Below are 26,938 nucleotides of genomic sequence, written 5' to 3'. Positions count from 1 at the left end.
GATGAGAACTAGAGTTTTAGTAGCATATAGATAGATAAGTCAAGCAATCTAATGTCTAAATGAGTTGCCCAGCATACTGGAAGGCCTCACAGAGATGGCATTCTGGTTAGAATCGGGAAAAAAAATAGTTTTAAAGAAGATGATCCTAAAGGTCATAATGACAAATGTAATTAATGCCTCCAATCAGAGTACAAAGGAACAATACTATATACTGTGCTAAAGTCAGGTGGTGGAGGTTTGAGGTCCTTTGCTCAATTCAATTCTTGTTGTGGCAAATTTGCCCCTTGCTAGGGAAAAAGAGAGGCACTGGGAGAATCCTCCCCCCCTCCCCCGAGTTGTTGCTTGTTTTAGGTGCACTCCCATCAATAGGGCAGGGCTTCTAATATTTGCAGTCCTATGACCCTCCAAAGTGATAAATGAATTGGAGAGACTTCTGCAAATCACAATGGCCTCAGAATGGGTCCTTTCATAACATGGCCCATAAAGCACTTCCAGCCACCATGAAACTCCCCAACAGTCACATAACTGTATTTCAGATGTTTGGCAACCAATTGCATTCACAACCAGTTGCCAAATTGCCCTCTGAGGTCTGTTCCTTTGGCACGCAAAGGGATTTCCTGCCCTCTCCTGCAAAAATGCTAGCAAATGTCATTGTTCTCATTGGTGGGGCAGTGACAAGCTCTGGGCCTTGGTCCTCTCCCCAAGGCTTCACTTAAATGCAACTGGGAAGGTTGGGATTGGGACTGTTGGGTGAAGCAGTCATGTGGCATCTCACTTAATGATTGCTTTATTCAATGATCGAGATTCCAGGCCCAATTGTGATCCTTAGTGGAGGATTAGATGTGTATATTAAAAGGGGGTCTTCAGACTAAAAAAGTATAGGAAGGATTGAATAATGGAAAAGGTATTAAGAGAAATCTGGAAATGCCCAATTTACTAAAAAAAACCCACCCTGTTCAGTTCCTGGCCTCATTCTTCATCCACCAGTAAGTAATTTTGCTGAATAAAGAAAGGCAGATGAGCATGTTACTTTCACGTTTTCTATACAAACAGGGGGGGAATTACTTCAGAATGTGATTACATCTCTGAGCAAAACATTTTCCCATCTGATATGATTCAGAGGTTTTCAGTAGGGTTTCAGAAAGGAAGCCCCAAATAGATAAAATGGTTTTTATCATAGAAAATGAGAGCATAGTTATGGAAGTTGGTGGAACCTAAGAATCTAGCAAGAGATTTTCCACCTGTAAAAAGGTAAAGGTAAAGGTTCCCCCGCACATGCGTGCTAGTCGTTTCCGACTCTAGGGGCCAGTGCTCATCTCCGTTTCAAAGCCGAAGAGCCAGCGCTTGTCCGAGGACGTCTCCGTGGTCATGTGGCCGGCATGACTAGACGCCAAAGGCGCACGGAACGCTGTTACCTTCCCACCGTAGTGGTCCCTATTTTTCTACTTGCATTTTTACGTGCTTTCGAACTGCTAGGTTGGCAGAAGCTGGGACGGAAATGAGTGAACCATCATTATGCCATTTTAAAAAATGCATAAAGAAAAAAAAATCCATGAAAAAGATAAGGTGAGCTTTTCCTTGGATTTCCCACACCCTAAAGTTAAGATTGCTTAGGACGATTTATGAAGGGACCCATGATTCTATGGTTCCTGTAAATGTGAACAATTAAGACAATGCTTTTGTAACACAGTTTTCAGTTTCCAAACTATTCTTGCTGGTTAGAACTTGTTCCCTCTGAGAAAAAATCAGATGTCCCGGGGATTTATATGACAACTTGTCCATGTTCCCACATGTACACAGCAGAAAAGATCCTGCAAAGGCAAAAAAACCCAGAAACTGCAGCCCAAATCATAGGCAGTGTGCAACTTGAAGATTGCAGAAGCAGCTAGACAGGTTGCTGAAATTGCAAGTCAGCAGTAAAATGATCGGTGATTTATCTCCAATGCTTCTCAAGAAAGGAGAGGCACAATTACTGTCATCACATGCAATTTATCTTTCTCAGCATGTTGGGAGGTAATTAACCTCCCCCATTTTATTATTTAGCATGTGGCATATGATACAAGGACTAGCAATATATATTAACATTTCACTTGGATTAGTAAAGCACAATAAAATATAAATGTTAAAAAAGATCTATGTAGAAATACCAATGTCTGTGCCATCTAAGCATTGAAGCACAGCATCATTTAACTTTTTTAAAAAATAGACAATGCCCTCAGCTTATAGTCAGTCACGATGTGATCTACAGTTCATGTGGACCCTGCAGTCACACCGAGGGGAGGATATTATGCCCCATTAATACAGAGAATCCTGGCAGATATGTGAGGTGCTAATCCTCTTCAGGATTGTCCACTGCTGACGTAGTACAGGTAGTCCTCAACTTATGACCACACTTGAACCCAAAATTTCTGTTAAGTGAGACATTTGTTAAGTGAATTTTGCCCCATTTTACAACCTTTCTTGCCACATCTGTTAAGTGAAGCACTGCAGTTGATAAAGTTAGTAACCCGGCTGTTAAGTGAATTTGGCTTCCCCATTGACTTTGCTTGTCAGAAGGTCACAAAAGGTGATCACATGACCTTGGGACATAGCGACAGTCATAAATATGAACCAGTTCCCAAAGCATCCAAATTTTGACCACATAATCATAAGGATGTAACTTTGTAACTTTGAAAAACAGTCATAAGTCACATTTCTCAGTGCTGTTGTAACTTTGAGCAGTCACTAAACAAACTGCTGCAAATTGAGGACTAACTGTGGTTTAAAGGCTGGAACCATTTTTGTGGGGTTATTTATATGTCTGCCTATGTCTGGGCATTCAGCGACCCATTTGGCTTTCCACTGGGAATCAATGTTAAATTTGTTGGGTAGCTCTTGTACAAATGTCAATGTGGGAATTCTGGATTTGAGTCCTCTGGCTGATAAATGAGGAAGGTTGGCACCACAAGTTCCCCCAAAACATGCACTTTCATGAAACACTATTCAAACAGGCCCGTATGTATTCTATTTTATAGGGGCTTATCAATAATTATTTCCCAAACTTCTTAATCTATTCTATGTCCTCCCAATATCTGCCTTTATTTACTCTACAAACCTTTGGAGAAAATATTGAAAATGTAACAATCTGTTTAGTAAATGCTGTTTAAAGTTAACACAATTTTTGCAGCTGAACTTTTGCAGGAAACACAGAAGAAACTGGAATTGTGTCACAGGCATGGCAAGACATCCTACAATTTTAATAAAATTAAATAAAACCTGTCAGTTCTTTAGTACTCCTACTATATTGCTTACATCTTACTCCGGATTTTGTAGCTATGTGGTTTCCCATTCCAAAAATCAACAATCACATATTCGCAAATCCTGCCCAATTACTCTCTCAGTAGGAATGAAAAAATGCTCAACCAAAAATTAAGTTCTCAACCAAAAATTAAGAAAGAGGAAGGAAGGAAGGAAGGAAGGAAGGAAGGAAGGAAGGAAGGAAGGAAGGAAGGAAGGAAGGAAGGAAGGAAGGAAGGAAGGAAAGAAAGAAAGAAAGAAAGAAAGAAAGAAAGAAAGAAAGAAAGAAAGAAAGAAAGAAAGAAAGAAAGAAATTTTTCAAAGGAATAGAGAAATCACAGGGTAACAGGCATCACACTGGACCATCACATGACTTCCTAAAGGCTGAGTTTTTCATCATCCAATTCCACTGGGCAAGACTTCAAAACCACAAATATTTACATGTTTGTTTCTTTATCCCTTTCTAGACTTCAGAACGGGATATTTGGCTTAAGTGATTTTGCAGACCATACAGCTAGCCTTGGCAGAAGATGCCAAAGATCACTTTTAAATTATATCATCAGTCTGACTGCTTTGATATACTCTGGTTATAAAAAGACCACCAAAGTATCACAATGTCAGCAAATTAAAAATATACAGATCAGAGTTACTAAGTCTTAACTGTTCAACATTATGACCTGGAAGTAAACTTACAGAATTCTTGAAGCAAGGATTACAACTTATTGCTCAGTGTGAATAGCTTTGAAATGAGATTGGTGGCAAATAAATTTAATAAATAAATAATTAAAAATACATCTGCATCCAAAAATAATCTAAAGTCTACAGGTCTCCTTCATAATATACCGTACAGGCCCTTTTAGTGGTCTCTAGTCTACAACCTCAATGTGGCAATAAATTGATTACTTCTGCTAAGAATACATAGTCAGTAACAGTTCAGGATTTCCAATTAGATTCACGAGGTCTCCCACTTTAATCTTAATATAGCACTTAATTTGAAGTTCCTGACGAAATATAAGTTTTTGTTGTTCTTCAGAAAGACCCATAATTCCGTGGTATAGTGTATGTGTCGCATATTGAAGATCTCAGATTCAATTTCTGTAACTACGGTAAAAGAAAAGCTTTCTGCTTTGGAATCTAATGGTTAAAGCTGATAATCTGGCTAGTAAGTGGATAAATATTCAGCAATTATATTCCCATTACTGTTTAATGAATTATGGATAATTATATAAGGTGTGCTTATGATGGCATTAGAAGTCTGTTAGTTGGAAATGTGATGGTGTGTGGTTGATGGTTTGCAGTAAACCACAGACAGATGGAATATGAAGCCTATGTAGCCAAAGAAAGAGATACAGTCAGAAGTATGCTGAGGCAGCTTTGCATAGAAACAGGATGAATGAGACTTGAACTGTAGAACAGAATGAGTTAAGAGGAAGAAGACTGAAAAAAATTGTGGTTCAGGTTGATGAGAAGGGTAAAAATTTAAAGAACAAAAGGCTATATATAAAGCAATGCAGAGATACGGTGTATGAAAGCATCATTTGCAAGAACAGAAAGCTACATAGTGAGTTGTGTTGTTGTGGTAACTAGAATTTAAGACTTCTTTTTCTGGTTCTTCCTTTTGCTTTTTTTATTTCTTTAGTTTGCTATTTCTTATTGTCCTTCTGTGTTTTGAAAAACATTCCAGGAGGCATTCTTGTTCATTTCAAAGAAATCCTAAAAAATATAATTCAGCTTTTTGAAAGCAAAGCATAGTGGGGCTCTAGCACAACTAAACTATGAACAATTCTTCAGTCTGTGCATACTTATTCTGCTCCCTAAATCTACTGGAAAACATTGTTGAGATACAGTACCCATTAGAAGTTACTCTCGAAGCAACTAAAACTTATCAAGAATGCAAAAAACACTGATTTAAAAATTGAAGCTACGATAATATATGATAAATGTAAACATGATACAGTTAGTTTAAGCATTTATAAAAAGATGGGTGTCTCCAAGAGTTTAAAAACTGGTGTCATAGATAGTAGTGCACTCACCCAAACACAATAAACTAAGAACCTCTTTTGAGGTGGAAGAAGCAGAAATGCCAAAGGGTGGAGTATGATAGTGTGGGGAGAAAAACATACAGGCAAAGCAACAAAAATCAAGACAATTCCCTCAAAAGAAGGCAGAAAGCCCTCTAAACACTACACTTGGTCTAAGCACGGTAACAATAATAATAAGCAAGCAAAGATAGAACCAATAGTAATAGACTGCACCTTGGGTCCGGTTCCAAAACAACTGAAGCACCACTGGAATACCATCGGCACTGACAAAATCATTACCAGTCAATTGCAAAAGACAGCTTTGGTCAGAACAGCTAATATTCTGTAACAATACCTTTAAGACCACCAAACAGCCATATCTGCCTGTCCTAGGACCTTGGGAAAGACTCAGTAGGTGGACAAAAATGCCAAATCCAGTCTGAATATCTGGCTGACTGTGTGACAAAGCATACTAATAACAACAAGGAAACATGAAAAATGCTACATAGAATGAATGGGCTCTTAATCTTGTGTCACTTCTAGGTAGAACATCTATAAAAATGAAATAGCTGGAAAATGGGAACAATTTCCTTTCTCTCATAGGATAGAGAGAAGATTTTCTCCTGAAATAGCAACAAGGCTGAGTAGTCATAGAATATTACTTATTGCACATGGTTGCCCAGTAATTGCTAATAAAGATGAGCTTAATTCTTCCTAATCCAATATTCTTCATTGGTGGAACCTGCTAACTTGTTTCCTCACATCTACTGAGATTTAATGACGAAAGCAGTCTGAAGCCACTACAAACTTTCAGTCACCTATTTTTACCCTTAGGTTCTCCCACTGGGAAAGAAATATAAAGCTGGATGCAGAACTTGCCCTAAATGGGACCAAACAATTTACAGTATTTGGGAAAAGCTTCCTACAACTATCTTCTCCAATCCAGTGCCCGTTGTACTGCGTTACTGCACCGGGTGTTGATACAGGATGTTGTGAGTGTATTTGGAATACAACCCTCCATGGTGCATCTCACAACTCAAGTGTATTTTCCATAAGCAAGACCTTTCTCCACTTTTTTGGACCCAGTTTAATGCAGAGAGTATAAAGGATCATTTGTAAACCAGGGAAGAAACAACCACCTTGGGTAAAGGAAATAAAGGTCACAATATACAGTTTGAACTATTGGAGAAGTAACACTCTCACTGGGCATAAAAGAAGTAACTTTAAAATGTTAAATTCCCTATCCTACATTTGAACAACTGTGGAGTTCTCCAGAGTAACCATTCAGCAATATAACTACTCCAATTTAGCAATGAATTCTCAGTTAATTCAGTTAATCTCCATTGGTTCAAATTTATTTTAAAAAAAGCCAAAAAAAAGTATCATTTGTGGTTCTTTTCAAACCAAAACCTGAAATACTGTTAATTTTACCACGTCTGTATTAGCTTAAGACAATAATACATTCTGATTATTGCAAAGTTTGGACTCCTTTGTGCTCTGAGGATTTCCTTTCCTACCCCCACTCCAACTGTTTCATAACCATTGGAAGGTTCCACACATAATCCTCCCAAAACCAGGGCGGGAGCAGATGACTCAGCCGTATGGCACAGATCCATTTAAAAGCTCCACTCTAATCATAAAATATGCAATGTAGTGTGGCCTCAAGAGACAAGAAAGGCGTCAGACATATGTGACATGCACAAGTATTCCTGGAAGCCAACTGCTTAGCTATTTTTACAATTTTTTTTTGCAAAAGACACATACTACATTATAAAGACATACTAAAACCCAAAACAAACGTTCTGAAGACTGTTCTTGGAATCTATATAAATGACTTTTCTTTAAAGCAAACTTAAAAGCAATTCTGCCTCAAATGTAAATATTACAAATGAATTAGCATTTTGTACCACATCTATCATTTTACTGTTCCCTGGCAGCATTCTCCCCATACTAAGGGGTATTTCTCCAAAATACCTCACAACAGTCAAAATGTTACCTCAAAATGCATACGAATCTGCAGGAGGAAACTTTTTTGAAATGGCACACAAATGTCCTTCTGCAGGCATATTCTCCCCTGGGCCAACAATTATACACACCCTCAAAACTACAAGGTGGGAAGACCGAATAGGAGAGAAGAAAATGCTAAGTTACTCTGAAAATGATAAGGTTGCAATTCATTTCTTGTTTTGCCCAACCAATAAATTAATTTTAAGATGAAAATAAACAACATTCTCCATTTATCCTTTCTTACAATATTACATAAATCTTTATTTAGATTGTGCTTTAGATTAGGCACCAAGGCCCAATACTGATGTGAAATCACAGCATTAGTTAAATCTTGGCAAGCAACATGGTTACTGCAGTTAAATTTTGACTCACCGCCCTGAGTCCTTCGGGAGAAGGGCGGTATACAAATACAATAAATAAGAAATAAGAATAATAAGATTGTCCCATAATCTAATACAGAGCACAAAATACAAGACTGAGCAGCAGAAGGCTTAACATGTTCCTCACACAATACTTTTTATCTAATTCTAGTCCAATCAAGATTGCAGAAATTAATAAAACTTTTTGCTGGTTTCCTCGAAAAGTGAAAACACTGCAGGTGCAAAAGGACACCTTATTTCAGTGCTTATTGACCTTCACATATTTAAAATATATGGACTTTGCTGACTACAGAATTCTGAGAATTGAAGCCCACAAGCCTCACTAAGATTGAAAAATACTGCCTTCATTCAATTTGACTACCACTTCCCATCACCTTCAGTCAGCATAGCCATTGGCCTCCAGGAATGATAGGAAGATGAGTCCAACCCATTCAAAATATGCCAGCTCAAGCTACTGGCAAATGAATGCTGACACACATGCCCTGAGATTAAACTAAGTGGCATGGGAAAATGCATGATGTGATAGTAAACCTAACGACAAACAGTTTGAACATCTTTAACAAGAAGATGTATAAGGAGAAGGCATTCTTGTCCAGGCAGTCATAATTTTGAGCCAGGAATAAATGTCACATTCTCAACATTTATTACTTTAGGGTACACCTACCACGTGAACGCCACTGCAAAAAAGGGGCCATGTGTCAAGACCACACATTAAGGATGACTACAATTCTGGGTTGGATCCAGATGTCATCATGCTTTAAAACTGACCTACTGATGATTGTCATGTTAGGTACTACTGTCTAATGCAGGGGTCTTCAAACTTGGCCCTTTTGTGCCTAGCTGAGGAATTCTGGGAGTTGAAGTCCACAAGTCATAAAAGGGCCAAGTTTGAAGACTCCTGGTCTAATGTAAACTGCATTAATTTCACTGGTCTACTCTGCACGTGACCAAGTTTGATACCAAGCTAGAATTTGAATAGCAAAATGGAAAGTTGGTTTGAAGTGAGAATGCAGTCTCTACTGCAATGCCGTAAGATCCAGTGCATGATTTTTGTTGCGACTTTTAAAAAGAATAGCAAGACTGTACTATAGCTATAACTCACAACACAACCCCTTCCTGTCTTATCTGTCTTAATAATGACCCACCTCTCCTTAACTCACTCCAGCTTAGTACCCTGTCCAAAAATAAAAACCCAAGGAAGGGAGAAACCAAGGTTCAGGAAAGGAGAAAGAAGCAGAAGACTATGTAAGAGCTACAGGTTAGAGGTAAAATTTGTTAATAAATTCCAGGTTTGTAGCTTCCTACCCTTAGCAAATCATGAATCCTTCCTTTTAAACACATAATAACTACAAGGTTGAAGCTAGAATGTTCAAGAACATTGAAATCTTTTGCAACTGATTCCTCTGTGTTCTCATAATTGAGATTCAATTTGTACCCATCTCTTCTACAGGCAGAGGCTGTTCCATCTGGTTCATATAAAGGGGCACTGAAGGTAAATTACACCTTTGTAGTGAGAGAACCAGTAACCCCAAAGTATATCCTGCAGCCAGCATTTTCCAGATGTTTTGAATGAGAACTCCCATAATGCCAAGCCACACCATCCTCTTTTGCGCAGTGCTCAAGCAAATATTGCCTAGTTCATAAATCACACAAGCATAAACCCTGCTTTAGTTAATACATCACAAGCGGCTGGGTTTGTGCTCTAGGTTAACCACAAACTGGTTTTAGCCACAATGATTTAGTTCACACATCACATTAAGTGAAAACAAACCACATCATCTTTTGAATTGATGTGTGAAGCCAGCCACTTAATGAAAAGTTCCATCAATGTTTGTTTACCCTTGAATCAATGTCAGTGAGAACTGTACCACATCATTAATAACCACCACTACGCATAGCCACTATTACCTGTAAGCACAGCCAAGAAGTTAAAAAAAAAACAATTTACCTACGGAAAGGGACAAAGCATCTCACTACCAGAACAGACCTGGTTTATTTTATCTGTTTGCAAGATGTCCTGAGGCGTTTCTTGCTTCCCCGAGCCGTTTCGGGCCGCCCTTAACATCTTCGGGCTGCCTTTGGTTGCCGAGAGAGACGCCTGCGGGTCCGGCTTGGCGGCGGCGATGGCGGCGACGGCGTGGGCGTTGGCGTTGCCGCTGGTAGCGGCGTCTCCTGGGGCCGCATTCGACGGCAGAGATGGCCTGCATCCGGCGACGACGACGACGGCAGCAGTGGGCTCTGGCCGTTCTCAGCGACCAGCACTATGCGGTGGCATTCCTGGGGCCTCCTGGCCCGAGTGGCAACACTGGACCTGTTTTTGGGCCACTTCGGCGGCATCAGTGTTTTCTGGCCTATTTGGGCCGCTTGTGGAGGCCAGTGACTGGCTGCGATGTTTCTCGGGCTCTTGGCCCCTCTCGTCGGCGGTGGTGCTTCCATCTTACCCCAGACTGCATCAGGCTGCTTTTAGTGACGCTATCGTCCTCGGGCCGTTCTGGCGGCGGAGAGGGCGACTGAGAGTTATCCTAGCGGCGATGATGTTTCCTGTGCTGCCTCGGACCGCTTGTGTTGGCAACGGCGTCTTTGGACCGCTTCAATGGAGCAACAGGCGGTCTTTATACCACCTTTGGACCGTTCTAACGGCGGTGACGCTTTTAGACCATTTCGCCCATTTTGGCCCGTCTACTCTTTTGCCTGAATATATAACTTTGTCTGCCTCCCCCTCTCCCCTTTGGATTTGGTCGGTCCTGGGTATCAGCCATGGTGGGAGAGTGGCTGACTTTTACATCTGCAGCCCCATAGAGGTGGGAGCTCTATGGGGCATGCCTACCCAGAGTATATCTTTGACCATCCCCAGGTACAGAGTTGCAACTTGCCGTGAGAGGGCGGGGGGGACCTGTTTACTGGGGCACCCAGCTAAGTGGCAGTGCAGCTGGGTGTGGATCCAGATATTTTCTTTTCCGGCCTTCGACCCTCCTATGGACTTGATCATCTCCAGGACTACCTATTCTGGACTTGCTGGACTAACATGCGACAATATACCAGCACGGACTTGCTCGCCCTCAGGGGTGCCCCCCTCGCCTGGGTGCGACCCGCCTCTTTAAATTCTAACCTCGATGAAGGGCCCGAGTTTTGGGTCTCTGAGAGATGGCTGGGCAGGGGTAGGGGCCGTCAACATAAATGTAATAAGAGGCCCCTGATTTTGTTTTTATCAAAATTTTTTACGGGGTTGGGGAGGGGGGTGGGAGATAGGGGTTGTCTGGCTTTGGGGGGCGGCCAATCAACCATAGTTCAGGCCAGACTTGGGTCTGACCGCGCGGGGGGAGAACGAGGGGTCGTTGTCTCCGGGGCTCATGAGCGGGTCGTGGGATTACCAATTCCCACGACGGGGAATGGCAGCAGGCGGATAGACAGGGGGCCATATCGTTACCGGGAGCGCCGTCTCCGCTATTTGCAAGCGGTGGGGCGCTCCGACCCTCTGCCTCTTTCCCGAGGTTCCGGGAGCGATGATGTGCAGCCTCCTGAGCTCCGGCTGGTGTACTTGAATGCCAGGTCCGTGGTCAACAAGGCTCCCCTTATTAGGGATTTAGTTGAGGGTGAGCATGCGGACCTGGCTTGCATCACGGAGACTTGGTTGGGCCCAGAGGGTGGGGTCCCTTTGGTTGATCTTTGCCCACCAGGCTTCCGGGTGCTGCACCAGCCTCGAGCTCAGGGTAGGGGTGGGGGTGTGGCGGTGATCGTTAGGGAGACCTTATGTCCGCGGGAGACCACCGTTCCTCAGATAGTCGGGTGTGAGTCTCTCTTCATGAGATTTGGCTCTGGGGCGCAGTTGGGCTTGCTGCTCGTGTACATTTCGCCTAGTCGCGTAGCGGCAGCCCTGCCCGAGCTGCTCGATGTCCTCTCAGGGTTGGTGGTTGAGTTCCCCAAACTTATAGTTTTGGGAGACGTCAACCTACCATCCCTGGGAGGTTCATCTGAGCTTGCTCGGGAGTTCATGGCTTCCATGACGGCCATGGACCTGACGCAGGTAATTTCTGAGCCAACTCATGAGGGAGGCCACACCCTTGACCTGATTTTCTTATCTGGACGGTGGTTGGATGATCTTGGTGGGGGCTTTCCATTTATTATGCCCCTGTCATGGACCGATCATCACCTCCTGCGGCTGGTCTTCCATTTTGCCACCCCCCGCCGTGGAGGTACGGAGCCAACTAGATGGTACCGCCCCAGACGCCTAATGGATCCTGAGAGATTCCAAGCGGCGCTGGGGTCTCCACCTGCCTCCATTGCTCACAGCTCGGCGGATGCCTTAGTGGAAGCCTGGGAAAGGGCAGCCACTGAGGCACTCGACCGGGTTGTACCTTTGCGGCCCCTGACCCGACGCAGATCCCAGCGAGCTCCATGGTTCTCCGCGGAGCTCCGGGAGATGAAGCGTCGGAAACGGGGCCTAGAGAGCTGCTGGAGGTCCAGCCGATCTGAACCCGACCGATTGCGGTTAAGAACCTACATTAGGTCTTATCTCGCTGCGATGAGGGAGGCGAGGTGTAATTACTTCTCCACCCTCATCGCGTCCGCAGATAATCGCCCGGCCGCCTTGTTTAGGGTGACTCGCTCCCTTCTCAATCAGGAGGTGAGGGAGGATCCCTTGCAGGGTCGTGCCGAGGAGTTTGGTCAACATCTGTCGGATAAAATCGCTCGGATTCGGACCGGTTTGGACTCCAGCTGGGCAGAGTCTGACGATCAGGACACGGGCGGTCTTGTCAATGTTATCTGGGAGGAGTTTGATTCTGTGACCCCTGATGAAGTGGACAGGATTATGGGGAAGCTGAGTTCCACCACATGTTTATTGGACCCGTGCCCTTCTTGGCTGGTTTATGCAGCTAGGGAGAGGACACGAGGCTGGCTCCAGGCGGTTATATCTGCTTCTTTGAGTGAGGGTTGTTTCCCCACCATCTTGAAGGAGGCGGTGGTGAGACCTCTCCTCAAGAAGCCTGCCTTGGACCCAGCTGTATTGAACAACTTTCGTCCAGTCTCCAACCTTCGCTTTCTTGCGAAGGTTGTTGAGAGTGTGGTGGCGCATCAGCTCCCTCTGGTCCTGGATGAAGCGGATTATCTGGACCCTTACCAATCGGGTTTCAGGCCCGGGCACAGCACGGAGACGGCATTGGTCGCTCTGGTGAATGATCTCTGGAGGGCTCGGGATAGGGGGTATTCCTCTGTCCTAGTCCTATTAGACCTCTCGGCGGCTTTCGATACCATCGACCATGGTATCCTGCTGCAGCGTCTCAGGGGATTGGGAGTGGGAGGCACGGTTTTTCAGTGGTTCTCCTCCTATCTCCTGGGACGCTCGCAGTCGGTGTTGGCAGGGGGGCAGAGGTCGACCCCTAGGACTCTCGCTTGTGGAGTTCCTCAGGGGTCGGTCCTCTCGCCTCTCCTGTTCAACATCTATATGAAACCGCTGGGTGAGATCATTCGTGGTTTTGGAGTTGGGTATCATCAATATGCTGATGATACCCAACTTTTTATTTCGACCCCAAACCACCCCAGTGATGCCCTCGCTGTGATGTCCCGTTGCCTGGAGGCGGTTCGGGTCTGGATGGGGAGGAACAGACTTCAACTCAACCCTGACAAGACTGAGTGGCTGTACATTCCGGCTTCCCGAGACACCTGGGATGTTCCACCTCTTTCTATGGGGGGTGAGCTTTTACCCCCTGTGGATAGGGCTCGCAACTTGGGAGTCCTCCTAGATTCACGACTCACTTTGGAGGATCACATAGTGGCCGTGACTAGGGGGGCTTTTGCCCAGGTTCGCCTGGTGCGCCAGTTGCGGCCCTATCTGGACCGGGAGGCCTTGTGTACGGTCACTCATGCGCTCGTGACCTCTCGCCTAGACTACTGTAACGCTCTCTACATGGGACTTCCCTTGAAGACTACTCGGAGGCTCCAACTGGTACAGAATGCGGCCGCGAGAGTTGTCTTGGGAGTTTCCCGGTACTCCCATGTTACACCTTTGCTCCGTGAGCTGCATTGGTTACCAGTTGTCTTCCGGGTGAGGTTCAAGGTTTTGGTTATGATCTTTAAGTCCCTACATGGCATGGGTCCGCGATACCTCGAGGACCACCTGCTGCCGGCGTCGACTCCCCTCCGCCCTGTGCGCGCCCACAGAGAGGGCCTCCTCAGGGTGCCTCCTGTCAAGGAATGTCGACTGGTGGCCCCCAGGGGGAGGGCCTTCTCTGTGGGTGCTCCGGCGTTATGGAACCAACTGCCGGTTGAGCTCCGGATGGCATCAGACCTCCGATCCTTCCGTCGCGGGTTGAAGACCCATTTATTCGAACTAGCGGGTCTGGCCTGATGGGGGTACTTGGGTTTTTTATAGGTTTGTTTTATTATTCTGGTTTTAACTTGGGCATTAATTTAATTATCTTTTAATGTTTGTACTGTTGTTTATATTTATGCCCTGTGAACCGCCCTGAGTCCCTTTGGGAGAAGGGCGGTATAAAAATCTCAATAAATCTTAAATCTTAAATATTCCAGAAGATATCAACACTGCTGATATACTAATAACTGAAATACAGTGATAAGTATCGTGCAGTTGTAGTTTATGAAAGCTTCTGTCTTTAAATAACATTTTTTTACTTGGAAAAAGGGCTACTAGTCTCCTTATTTTTTTGCTACCATGCCACTAATTTAGATCTGGTACTGCACTATGCAGTAGCCATTTTAGTTTAATCTAGTCGTTGAGGCACAAGGCTAAAAATGGGGAGACTGTGAGTTCTAGTCCCACCATAGCATGAAAGTTGCCTGAGTGACTTTGGGTCAATCTCTCTCAACTTACCGCACCTATTGTGGGTAAATCAGGAGGAGGAAAGGTATTAGATAAGTTTGTCAGCTTGAGTTGAAGTTCAAGTTGAGCTTCAAGTACACTGGCCTAAGGGATTGCATTCCCATGTTGAACTAGGATTTTTTTTTAAATCCCATTTATATCCCACCCTTCTCCGAAGACTCAGGGCAGCTTACAATCTAAGCACAATCAATGTGCTTAGCAATAGCCTTCATTCTATGTATATGCCTGCTTATTAGGGCTTTCCCCCCCCCCCCAAGCGGCATTATTACAAAGTCAGCTTATTGCCCCCAACAATCTGGGTCCTCATTTTACCTACCTCGGAAGGATAGAAGGCTGAGTCAACCAATCATGATTTACTTTTTTTTTTGACAGTTGTGACTGCCCTATGAATCATTACCGTAAAACTTTGCAGAGAAACTGTTCAGGCATTCTCCACAGCAGTACCTCCAATTGTATTTCTCTAGCGTCTGACAAATCATAGGATCTATGATTATTTTCTAACATGGCTTTCTCCATTTTTATGCCGACTACATATCTCAAGTGTGCCATACTGTGGACAGATGCCATAATTTATCAAATGTTTTTAAATAAACTTAAAGCAAAGCAAAGTTATAAATAAGAAACATTTCCCGAGAACCACATAGCTTAATAGCTTTAGTTTTCTTTTATATTCGAAACACACATATGCACACTCCTTTGAAGAATTATTATTTTCCCTAAACAGTTAATGTCAAAACAGGAAGATTCAAGTGAAAGAGGGATGCAAGCCAGTCTTAACAGCATTATCAACTCTCCGTATACATCCTGACATTATGCAAGATGATATTCTTAAAAATACAACAAGCAAAGTCAATGGTAGGTAGAGCTGAGGTCTAAGTGAGCAGAATGTTAAGTAGGAACGGTGGTCTAAATCAAATAAATTACAGAGTTTAAATAATGAGTTTGAAAACAACATCTGTGCTAAGAAGATGTTCAGGGAAAGCATCAAATAAACTCACCTCATAAATTCAAACAGGCTTACAGTCTGCTTTTCCTTCACTAGGCTGTAACAATTTTGCTTGAGTTTGTAAATACTGGGAGTTGAAGTCCATGAGTCATAAAAGAGCCAAGGTTGCCTACCCCTGCCCTATACCATTTCAGTCAAAGGGCCATTCACTCTCTTCTTAAAAACCTCCAGTGATGGAGAACTCACAACTTCTGCAGGCAAGCCAGCCCACTGATTTAATTGTTCCCATTGTCAGGAAATTTCTCCTTAGTTCTAGGTTGATTCTCTACTTGAATAGTTTCCATCCATTGTTTTCTGGCCTTCAAATGCTTTGGAGAATAGGTTGAAACCCACCCACCCCTTCTTTGTGGCAGCCCCTCAAATATTAGAACACTGCTGTCATGTCACCCCTAGTCCTTCTTGTCACTTTACTGCAGGGCTTTTCAACCTTTTCACCCACTGTACCACTTTTAGGATATGGCAACATCCAAGTAGCACCAGTCGCCTAGCAAGGTGTCAAAAACTTGATGACCAAAAAAAAAAAAAAGGAAAAAAGTGATGAAGTACAGGTAGTCCTCGACTTACAACAGTTCGCTTAGTGACTGTTTGAAGTTACAATGGCACTGAAAAAAATGCCCCCCAAGCCACAGCCGAGCAAGACATCTGCCTGCCCGCCCAGCAGCACTCTTCCTCCTGTCCGAGGTTTTCATTGTTGTGAGCATTTCTGTTGAGGATTGGCAGCAGGGGTGGGGTGGGGTGGGGGGTAGGGTATTTGGTTTTTATTTCTCCCCCCCCCCCTCTGCTGGGTGGTTGCAGCAGGTTTTGGTCACTTCACATGACCCTGGGACACTGTGACCCATCATAAATATGAATCAGTTGCCAAGCATCTGAATGTAAATCACAAGACCCTGGGGATGCTGCAACATTCCAGCTGATCGGCGCTTCTTCTGGGCTCAGCAGAAGCGCCAGGATGAGCGCCGAGCTCCAGCTGGAGCCTGGCGCTGATCCTGGCGCTTCCACTGAGCCCTGACAGCCCCAAAGAAGTGCTGATCCTGGTACTTCCGCTGAGCCCTGACAGCCCTGCAGCTCCAGCCATCTCTCGCTCAGGCTTGTGCATGCAGTGCTGCCACCAGTTCAGCTCATTCCCCTCCCCCGCTACCACTTTTCTAGGATGGCCGCGTACCACCTGCCAGGTGCCAATGTAGCACAGGTAGTATCCGTACCACTGGTTGAAAAGGCCTGCTTTACTAGGCATACCCAATCCTGCAACCGTTGCTCATATGTTTTAGCCTCTAGTACCCTAAGTATCTTTGCTCTTCTATGCATGTTTTCTAGACAATAGTATTTTTTTAAAAAACAAAACAAAACACAAATCATAGCATTTTTCAACACTCTGAGTAGCTTACATGACAATAACAGCAAACCTGTCAACATAACTGAAAAAAAAATGCTTTCATCAAGGACTGGAAAAGTACTTTGAGAGAACATTGCCAAAAGCCAAATTTCTGGATAGACATCATTAGCTTAATCTGACATGTATTAGCTTTTCCAAGAAAATTTCTACCTTTGTCAAGGAGGGAGGAAAGGTTATGAGAATAAATTTCAAGTGAATTTGGGATGGGAGAAAAATAAATAAATCAGGGGTGCTTTTTTGACACATAAACAGTTTTATCCACAATAATATTGTTAAGAACAGAAATGGCCATGTTCTTCTTACAAGAAGAAAAGGGTGAATTGCAGCAAAAATCAAAAATCAAAACACAGTTTATTCTTTCACTCCTCATAGAAGTGAGGACTGGAACATTTAGATCCACCAGGGAGTATGGGCAAACTCAGAAAAATGTGCTGTTGAAAATTCTCTTGGGGGTAAGTAACATAAATCTCGACCAGTGTTCATAAATCCTTCCATTCCCCAGCTGAGGATCAATAAGCCAGAGGACATGGGGTCATGAAGAGCTAAATGGTGCTCTACATAAAAGGTCACATATGTACTTCATTCCACATGCATAAACAACCAATGTGCAAAGATAAGAGCAAAGGGCATCAGACCAGTGCTGGCTGGTTTGTAAAACTAGTATAACTTCAGGGCCCTTGCTTTCCACAGGCTATAATGGGGCTTTTTTAGACATGTCACTGGATTATGGCCAAAGTACTTAATGCTTTTCAATTAAAAGACAAAAATTGTTATTGAAAATTGCATAATAATAATAAAACAGGCATTGTTTGCCATTATATGGACAATTACAGATTCTTATTAGAACCATACAAAGGTTTCTATGATTTTTGTAATGGAATCTATGCCATTAGTTCATACTTCCTGCCAGAAGCACATTCCTGCATAGAAGGAATTCATGAACAGACTTGACCACAATATATACTCAGCAGTATAATGCATTACTTAGGACCCTATTCTCCCCACCACAAATCCCCCAAGATTTCCTTTAGTGAAACAAAAGTCCATTGAAATTGCTCCAGACAACTAGAAACATCAGACATGGTCATTCTCATTCAGACATTTGTGTTTGACCAAACCCTTGGAAGTGTGGATGAAAGCAATGAATGGAAACTAATCAAGGAGAGAGAACCATCCTAGAACTAAGGAGAAATTTCCCAGAATTTGGAACTATTAATCAGTTTGCTTCCAGACGTTTTGGGTGCGCCATCACTGGAGGTTTTTAAGAAGAGATTGGACAACCATTTGCCTGAAATGGTACAGGGGACTAGAAGCCTCCAAGGTCCTTTCCAACTTATTCTATGTGGGGACAGGATTCTTGTCCTACACAAGTTTCTTATCCATTTGCTTTTAAAGATTAGCTAAGGATGGTGGTGAGATGCCAAAGAAACTTCATCACCAGTTGCGAGTTTGTCTAACAAACTTCTAATTTTACAAAATGTTCATTTCATAAAATCATGGAAAGAGGGCTATTTAGGCTGCCAACTCCTTGTTCAGTTGAAAAATCCAAATGAAAGCATTACATTTATGATCCGAATTACTCAGTGGAGAATTAAACTATTTGAAATCGGCTTCCCTGTATCTTAACTCCATTATTTTCTGGAACAGAAGAGAACAAGTCCTGAGCCCCTGTATTATATTATTTCTGTATTCGAAGAGTTGGATATCTATCAATCTTATCTTCTTAGGGTTAAATATTCTGAACATCTTAAATCTATCTTTTTTGGTCTTAGTTTCTAATCCCCTGCTCATCCTTGCTCCCTTTTCCTGAACCCATTTTAGTTTTTCTGAATCCTTCTTAAAATATAGAGTTGCAGACTGACTCAATACTCAACATGGAATTGACTACAGGTAGTCCTTGAATTACCACAATTGAGCCCAAAATTTCTGTTGGTAAGCAAGACAATTGTTACATTTTGCCCCTTTTATGACCTTTTTGCCACAGTTGTTAAGTCAACCATTGCAATTGTTAAGTGAATCATGTGGTCATTAAGCGAATCTGGCTTCCCGCGTTGATTTTGCTTGTCAGAAGCAAGTTGGGAAGATTACAAATGGTGCAACAGGGCACTGCAACAAGTCAGTTGTCAAACGTTTCAATTTTGATCACATGATTATGGCGATGCTGCAACAGTCTCAAGTGTCAAAAACGGTCATAAGTCACTTTTTGCAATGCCGCTGTAACTTTGAATGGTTGTAAGTCGAGGACTACCTCTGTTGCAGAATAAAGTGGAAGCATGACATGTTATGATTTAGAAATTGTACTTTTACTGATGAGCATAAAATGCAGCCACATTAAAAACTGAATTCAACACTACAATCAACTACTAATCCAAGACTTTATTTTACAAATATAATTATCAAGGTCATTCCATACTTGTTTACTTTAAATGTGTACAAATACAGATTAGATCCAACGGTAGAAGAATGGGTGTTTAAAGTTTCTAATCTTGCAGAAATGTCCAAGATTTCTGCTTATTTAAAGGATCACTCACAGGAGAGATATATTTCAGTTTGGAGGAGATGGATAAATTATATTGAAAACAAATATGGGACCAAAAAGTTCCATTTAGCTTATGAGTAGAATTTAGTGGGATATTGTTATTGTTAGTAGTTATGCTAAGAGAGAGTTAAAGCGCAGTACGAATTTGGTTGATTGTATATTGTGTAAATTTTTGTTTAGAATATGATTGTTGTAACTATAATCCTGTATTTAGCTCTGGGAAGTGGGGGGGGGGGAAGTGGGGGGGTTGGGGTGGGAGGGATTTGGGGATATATTGTAAAATATTGTAAAACTCTTTAATAAATAAAACATAAAAAAATATAAAAGAAAAAAAAAAGATCCAACTGCTTGACCAATAGTTTACTAAGCCTTCACATTCAATGTTTTCTTTTGTTCTCTTAGAACAGGGGTGTCAAACTGCCAGCCCGCGGGCCGGATACGTCATCCAGAAGCCACGTACACCCCATTGCCGGTAATGGCGAAAAGGCTCCAATACGTTGTGCAATGTCACGTGATGTCACGAGTTTGACATGTCTGTCTTAGAACAAACCATGTTGTGGCTTTTGGAACAATGAAGAACCCCTTAACTTTCACAAAACACCCATTTGTATTTTCACTCACAAATAAATAAACCATTAGTTTAGTGATTGTCTGAAGTTACAACAGCACTGGGAAAAGTGACTTATGACTTATTTTTCACTTATGATTGTTGCAGCATCCTCATGATCACATTATCAAAATTCAGACACTCGACAACTGACTCATACTGATGACAGTTGCAGTATCCTAGGGTCATGTGATCACCTTTTAGTGACCTTCTGACAAGCAAAGTTAATAGGGAAGCCAGATTCACTTAACAATCATGTTACTAACAACAACTGCAGTGATTCACTTAACAACTGTGACAAGAAAGACCATAAGATGGGGCAAAACTCACTTAACACTTAGCAACAGAAATTTTGGGCTCAATTGTAGTTGTAAGTCGAAGACTAACTGTATGTTACTGCATTACACTGACCATGAGAAGCCAAAGTCATCCACCTTGTATTAGAATTGCAGAGGTAAATAATTTACAGTAACAGAAGCTGGAAGTGACTTTGGAGGTCCATCTAGTTCTGACAAATGGCTGTGCAGTCTCTTCTGAAAAGCCTTCAGTGATAGAACTTGGCACAGGATTAGGGTACTGATCTCCAGGGCTTTTTTTCTCACAGAATGCTCAGAATGGAGTTCCGGCACCTTTTTTGGATGGAACCTTGTAGGGTAGGCAAGGCGGGTTGTATGACGTGTGTGAGTTCCGGCACCTTTTTCTTTCACAAAAAAAAGCACTGCTGATCTCCAATCTCTCCATTCCAACCCTAGGAAAATTTCTGGAATTTGTTCAACTGCCGATCTGCCTCCCCAGCTAACAAGCAACACAAAAATGGGTACAGGTTTCAATGAAAAAAGGTCTTATTCTGGTAAGTCTATGAAGCTGAATAAACCAAATGTGCGTGACAATTCCCATTCCTGAGATGGGATGTTCTGGTTTTCTCTTGGATCATGCCGATCCAAACTTAATGTAAATCATTTGGAACAAAAAGTGGTTTGTAGCATAGTGGACACAAAATTGCTTGCATTCATATGCACTAAAGGATCCGCAGTACTATTCTACAATACTCTAAAAGAATGTACTTGTTAATTGCTTCTTCTGACTAAAAAGTTGCTGACTGAACTGCAAGTGATTTCTGACATGCACAAAAGCTCACCTTTTTAAATAAAGCAGTTTCCACCTGCACAAAAGGCCATTTAAAAAATCTAAAACGTTCCAGGCTCACTGCAAACAGTCCCAATCTTTGGCTCCTGGCCAGAGTACCATTGCCAAAATCTTTTGTAAATTTGAAAGCAAATAGAGCAATTATTGGATTGTCCTGAAATTGCCTATCTCCTGCCATGACCCTCAAGTTCTTTCTTCCTAATCAATCCCTGTACAACATTCCTGAATTCTTCCAGCCACATGTTTCTCATCTCAGGTTTTCTCAATTAGTAATATTAAAACAATTTAAAGGTCCATGTTATCATGAAGGAAGCATCTTAACTGCAATCTACCCAAAGTATAACATGTTACTAAAAGTCAAGCAATCTTTAGTACTTTAAGTATTGGATTTCAAATTTTCCTCTACCCATAATTTCTGTACCCAAGCTCTTTTTTCCCCTGTAAACACATTTGTTTGACTTGCTCAATGATCTCTGAAAGTCCCTAAAATGAATTCTTCATCCCCATCATATTTTCCCCTCAAATACTAGAAACAAATAGCGGCAAAGCTGTTTGCAAGACTAAATATTAAGTATTTTAGTTCTCACAATGTAATCTACATCAGTGTCCATGCTTCACAGTATTTTTTTAGATAATGACTAGATTCCTACCTCTTGTTGAGCTATAATGTAGTTAACCTGGTTTGGACTTAAGAGTGCTGTACTCAAAGGATTGATAAATAAAACCTTGTTTTACAACAGTAAATCACAGTTAGAAACCATGACTAAATGTTAGCTTGCTAACTGCCATTGTGGCATAGAATGATATAGGAATATATGCATATTGATAGTCATGTTACGTAGCATGTTTGTAATTTGATTTTTGTGCCCCACTCAAACTGATTTATAAAGATGCAAAATAAGAGAAATCAGAAACAAACCGTCTACTTTGCTTATCTATAAGTTTGACTCTGGTTTGCTCAATAATTAAAACAAAAGAAAATCATAATTTAGGAAGTTTCTCATCTCTCTGCTCCACTTTTTTTCAGAGGTTAAAATCAGATCATGTTTCATATTTAGATCAGGAAACCAGATACAGAGTAAGCTAGAATTAGTTTGCAAATCTTTGAAATGTTAAGTTCTCTAGTTTCAGAACCTTTGCCTCATGTGAGACTTTAGTTCCTGAATAACTAGAGAAGTCTAGTCTTTTCTCCCACTTGATCAATATATTGTTTTTCTTATGTTTTGAGCTCACCTTCAAATGACTCTCTTGGAGACCTAAGTAAAGATTCATCTAAGGAACTCAAGGACTGAAGGCAACCGATTACTCAATGCTCTAATACAGCCATCATAAAGATCAAATATTCATGAATAGGCCTTATTCAAGAATTCCTAGCCTCTGTAGCCAAAAGCTGTAGTAATCAGGATTGATAGGAGTTATGATATGACAATCTGTTAGGGAAGACTTACAGGTAGTCCTTGCTTAACAACAGGTTGCTTAGTGCCTGTTAAAGTTACAACAAACCTCCCAGAGCTACTTAGGCCCAGTTTTCAGAGTTTCAGCAGCCACACTCATGTATTGCAAATCATCTTTTGGGCACTTCATAACTGCCTGAAGCATTCTGTGCTTATGTGATCGCAATTTCCCCCGGTTTCCAGTGTTTATTTCTAGTTTATGGTGAAAAAGGCCTATTGGGGAAAATGGACTGATTTAACTTCATGATGTTTGCTTAACTCAGGGATCTGCAACCTTGACAAGTTTAAGACTTGTGGACTTCAGCATACAGAATTCTGGGAGCTGAAGTCCACAAGTCTTAAAGTTCTCAAGGTTGCAGACTCCTGTTTCAACTGATGCTAAAGAGTTTGTAAAATCAGGTGTGCTCATGTGGTGAGACTGTTTAACAACCGCCAAGAGTTTTGAACTGTAATTCTGGGCTCAATTACAGTTGTAAGTTGAGGACTGCTTGTATCCTAAAAGGTTGGCAAAGGGGAAAAAGTCAGAGATGCCCAATTCAATAGCCTCCCATAAAACTGTTGTAAGGAACTAGAAGACATGAACAATAGAATATCTTGGTGCTGCCACTTTGGGGGCAGAATTTCTGAAGAAACTTAAGTGCCTTCTTACCAGAACCCCAACCCTAACAGATTACAGACGCTATCCTCCTACAGGGTCCAGGTGCAGCCTCAGACCAACTATGCATTTACCTTGGAAAAGTGTTGTTATTTCTTCATAGCAGATCTATTCATAATTCTTATTTGAGCTCTGACAGCAACAGTCAGGATTTCAAAATTCTTGAAACTCGGATGTCTTTTTTCCACAGGAATGTTTCCTTTCATGATATTTGGAAATCCTGAGGAAAACCCATAATACAGACCACAGGCTGTATATTAATAGAATCCTGACACTACACCAAAATATTTTAAGTTAAAGCACACTCTGCAAACAAAAGCTGTTATACAATTCCTGTAATTTTTAGCCTCTCAAATTTGGCATGCAAATGTGCAAGCAGCTTTTCAAATTCCCAGAATTTAAAGTTTAGTCTCCCTTTTGTGTTAAATGGATCTTCTTTTGTACAAATTCTCTGGTTATTCTTTGAAGAGGCTAGTTGCACTTGCTTTTAAAAAGGCAGAGAAAAAAATCATACTGAAATATAAACCACCAGTTCTGCTACATAACTGTGACCCCAGTAAATGTGCTGAAATAAATGTGGATTAATTCTAAATTCTGATTAATAGTTTATTTGGTTAATACCATGTTCTACTAATAAATTAGGAACAACAAAAAAACAACCCTTAAAAATTCTTTCTTGTTCATAGCACTGGCCTGTTCATACAATTACTTTGAAAAGCCACCCAAATTATCCCTGAAAGTGGAGTTCACAAAGTCGCTGCCGCAATGTTTTCGCTTTGTCAAGCAACACTTTTCAGTCCCCACAATATTAAAGATGGCTGATTCCTAGTTTGCATACTAGAGTATTCTCAGGACTAAGTGGGCCAGAGTACTTGATATAAGATAGTCCTCAACTTACATCCACAACTGGGACAAGAATTTCCATTGCTAAGCAAGGCAGATGTTAAGTGAGATGGCTGCACATGACCCCAGGACATTGCAACTGTTGTAAATGTATGCTGGTTGCCAAGCACCTGAATTTTGATCACATAACCATGGGGATGCTGCAGTGATTGTGCAGACCAGGTGTCAGTCACTTTTTTTAGTGCCACTCTTAACTCTGAACCTTGCTAAATGAATGGTTGTAAGTTGAATACTATGTATAAACTCAGTTAGATACATATTTCAATGTTTACCTTTACTTAAAAAGAGGAGGGAAAAGGGTGATCATTCTAGCACAGGGGTTCCCAACTGGGGTGCAACATGATACTCCTGGGGGTGCGAAAACTTGGGTTTAGAAGTTTCAAAATTATAGTGTATCTAGCTGGAAAATTCTACTACTGTAATATTATTGAGATGTACTTAGAACAACCCCTAAAAACAAACTCCTAACCCACTGACATACTGCCCTGAGCATCTGAATGAAAGACAGGACATAAAATCAAATAAATAAGGGATATTTTAAAAAAATCTTCTCCTCTTTGCTGAACAACGCCTAAACTTCCAGTCAGGAATTTCAGATCCATTTGCTTGCTTGAAAGATGCACTTCACTTCTCCTGCTGCAGGCATACTAACTACAAACAATATCTTACATCTGACTTTTTCCATCCAAGGAGACTGATCTTGAAGTGAAAAGGGGGAAGTTAATAGGAGTTCTAATTTTTCCCCAGAGACCAGGTCACAGGCTAGGTCATTTCCTGCTTGCGGCAAGGCTGTACACATCTGTCGACATGTGTCTTCTGAAAAGGAATTGATTGATCTCAAAGATAGGGCCACTACAATTGCTAGACCACAGCCAGATAACACACTTCTCCTTCCACTTTTGGTCTGATTTGGTTACAATATTATTTAGAAAACTTATATTTTGGAGGAGTTTTCAGCAGTTGAAGACTTACTCTATCAGATGTTGAAAAGACTATTTTACAAGCTTGGGCCAGCTCTGACAACGCAGCAATGGGAAGTAAATTTCAGCATTCCGGATTGCTTTGAACACATTATATGCCCTTCTACACAAAGAACCAAGATGTGTTCATCTTGCATAGTATCTTTGGGCTTGAATAATGTAAGCAAGTTATTGCAAGGACAAAACACATTCCTTGAATATGAAATATGGTAGGCCACAGGAATTTCTACTCTGTGAGCCAGTTTCATTCTGAAGACAACCTCTGAATAGCAAGATGTACAGAAAGCACCAAAAGTGGCTATATAAGGAAGTCTCATATTGAGAAGTTAATATTGTATGTACATGAATTCCTTGTTGGAGAAGACAAAGATCTCCCCTCAGGGCAATTACTGGAAGACCATTCCTACTTCTAGACAATGGAAGCCTTGCTGGGATGTAGGGTAACAAAATCTGAACAATACCTTGGTGGTGAAGCAGGAAGTACCTGATTACTAAGTGTTTAGAGCTACTTGGACTCCCTCTATTCCAAGATCTCTCAACCCCACAGACATCAGCCAGAAATTTGAGGAAATTTATGAACATATCAAGTCCAATACTCAACAAATTTCAGATTAGACCTTTGTTCTCAGGCGAAGAATGCTATCTGCAATATTAAGGCTTTTTTGACATATAGTTTGCATGTGCACATACTGTATATGTCCTGGAAGCACTTACAGACATATTCTGAAATATTATACAGGTAGTCCTCAACTTATGACCATAACTGGGATCAGAATTTCTGTTGCTAAGTAAGGCAGTTGTTAAATGAGTCATGCCTGATTTTAAAACCTTTTGCCATGGTTGTAAAGTAAATAATGTGGTCATTAAGCAAATCTGGATCCCCCATTGGTTTTGCTTGTCAGAAGCTAGCTGGGAAGTTTGCAAATGGTGATGGTGATCACATGACCCTAGGATGCTACAACCTTCATAAATAGATACTGATTGACAGGTGTCCAAATTTTGATTATGTCATCTTGGTGTGTAGCAATAAGCTTAAGTGCAAGGACTGGTTGTAAGTTACTTTTTTTCAGTGCTGTTGTAATTTTGAACAAATACTAAACAAATGGCTATAACACGAAGACTAGCTCTGCTTAACTACCAAATTTCTAGTCCTTTGGAGGGCAGGACTATATAAAAATAAATGGGAGGAGCCTGCCACATGTATAAAATGGAAAGTGAAATTGAAAAGTGAAAGGTGTGGTTGAGAATTAGGAAAAATAACAAGTTCTGTACAGGGAAAGGCTGTATTTGTATATTTTATTAGCCATTATTAGCATAGGGGGGTGAGGTGTTACCCCCCATTGATAGGGCTCGCAACTTGGGCGTCCTCCTTGACTCCCGGCTCAATTTTGAAGACCACATAGGAGCCGTGACCAGGGGGGCTTTTGCTCAGGTTCGCCTGGTGTGCCAGTTGCGACCCTACCTGGACCGAGATGCCCTACGTACAGTCACTCATACGCTCGTGACCTCCCATTTAGACTACTGCAACGCTCTCTACATGGGGCTGCCCTTGAGGACCACTCGGAGGCTTCAGCTAGTGCAGAATGCGGCCCCGCGAGTTGTGATGGGGGTTTCCCGATACTCCAATGTAACACCTCTACTCCGCGAGCTGCATTGGCTTCCGGTTGCCCTCCGGGTAAGATTCAAGGTGCTGGTAATGACCCAGAAAGCCCTAAATGGCTTGGGTCCGGGAT

General features: G+C 41.9%; 1 protein-coding gene across 4 annotated transcripts in view; it reads right to left on the bottom strand.

Moving 5' to 3' along the window:
• RAI14 (retinoic acid induced 14) overlaps positions 1-26,938 on the bottom strand; it is a 111,558-nt gene that overhangs the window by 53,051 nt on the left and 31,569 nt on the right. Inside the window, exon 1 of one of the 4 annotated variants that reach the window (XM_081317827.1) lies at positions 9,672-9,907. The exons of 2 other annotated variants lie outside the window; for them this stretch is intronic. In XM_081317827.1, coding sequence (XP_081173953.1) covers positions 9,672-9,749 — 78 coding nt within the window. In that variant the 5' untranslated portion in view covers positions 9,750-9,907. Of the gene's footprint in view, positions 1-9,671; positions 9,908-26,938 lie in introns of those variants that run through there. One more of the 4 variants, XM_081317825.1, reaches the window with a different exon arrangement.

Source organism: Vipera berus (genome assembly GCF_964194415.1).
Source record: "Vipera berus genome assembly, chromosome: 2".
NCBI classification, from domain to species: domain Eukaryota; kingdom Metazoa; phylum Chordata; class Lepidosauria; order Squamata; family Viperidae; genus Vipera; species Vipera berus.
The sequence above is the reverse complement of the archived record's forward strand: the minus strand, read 5'-3'. Positions and strand labels throughout refer to the sequence as shown.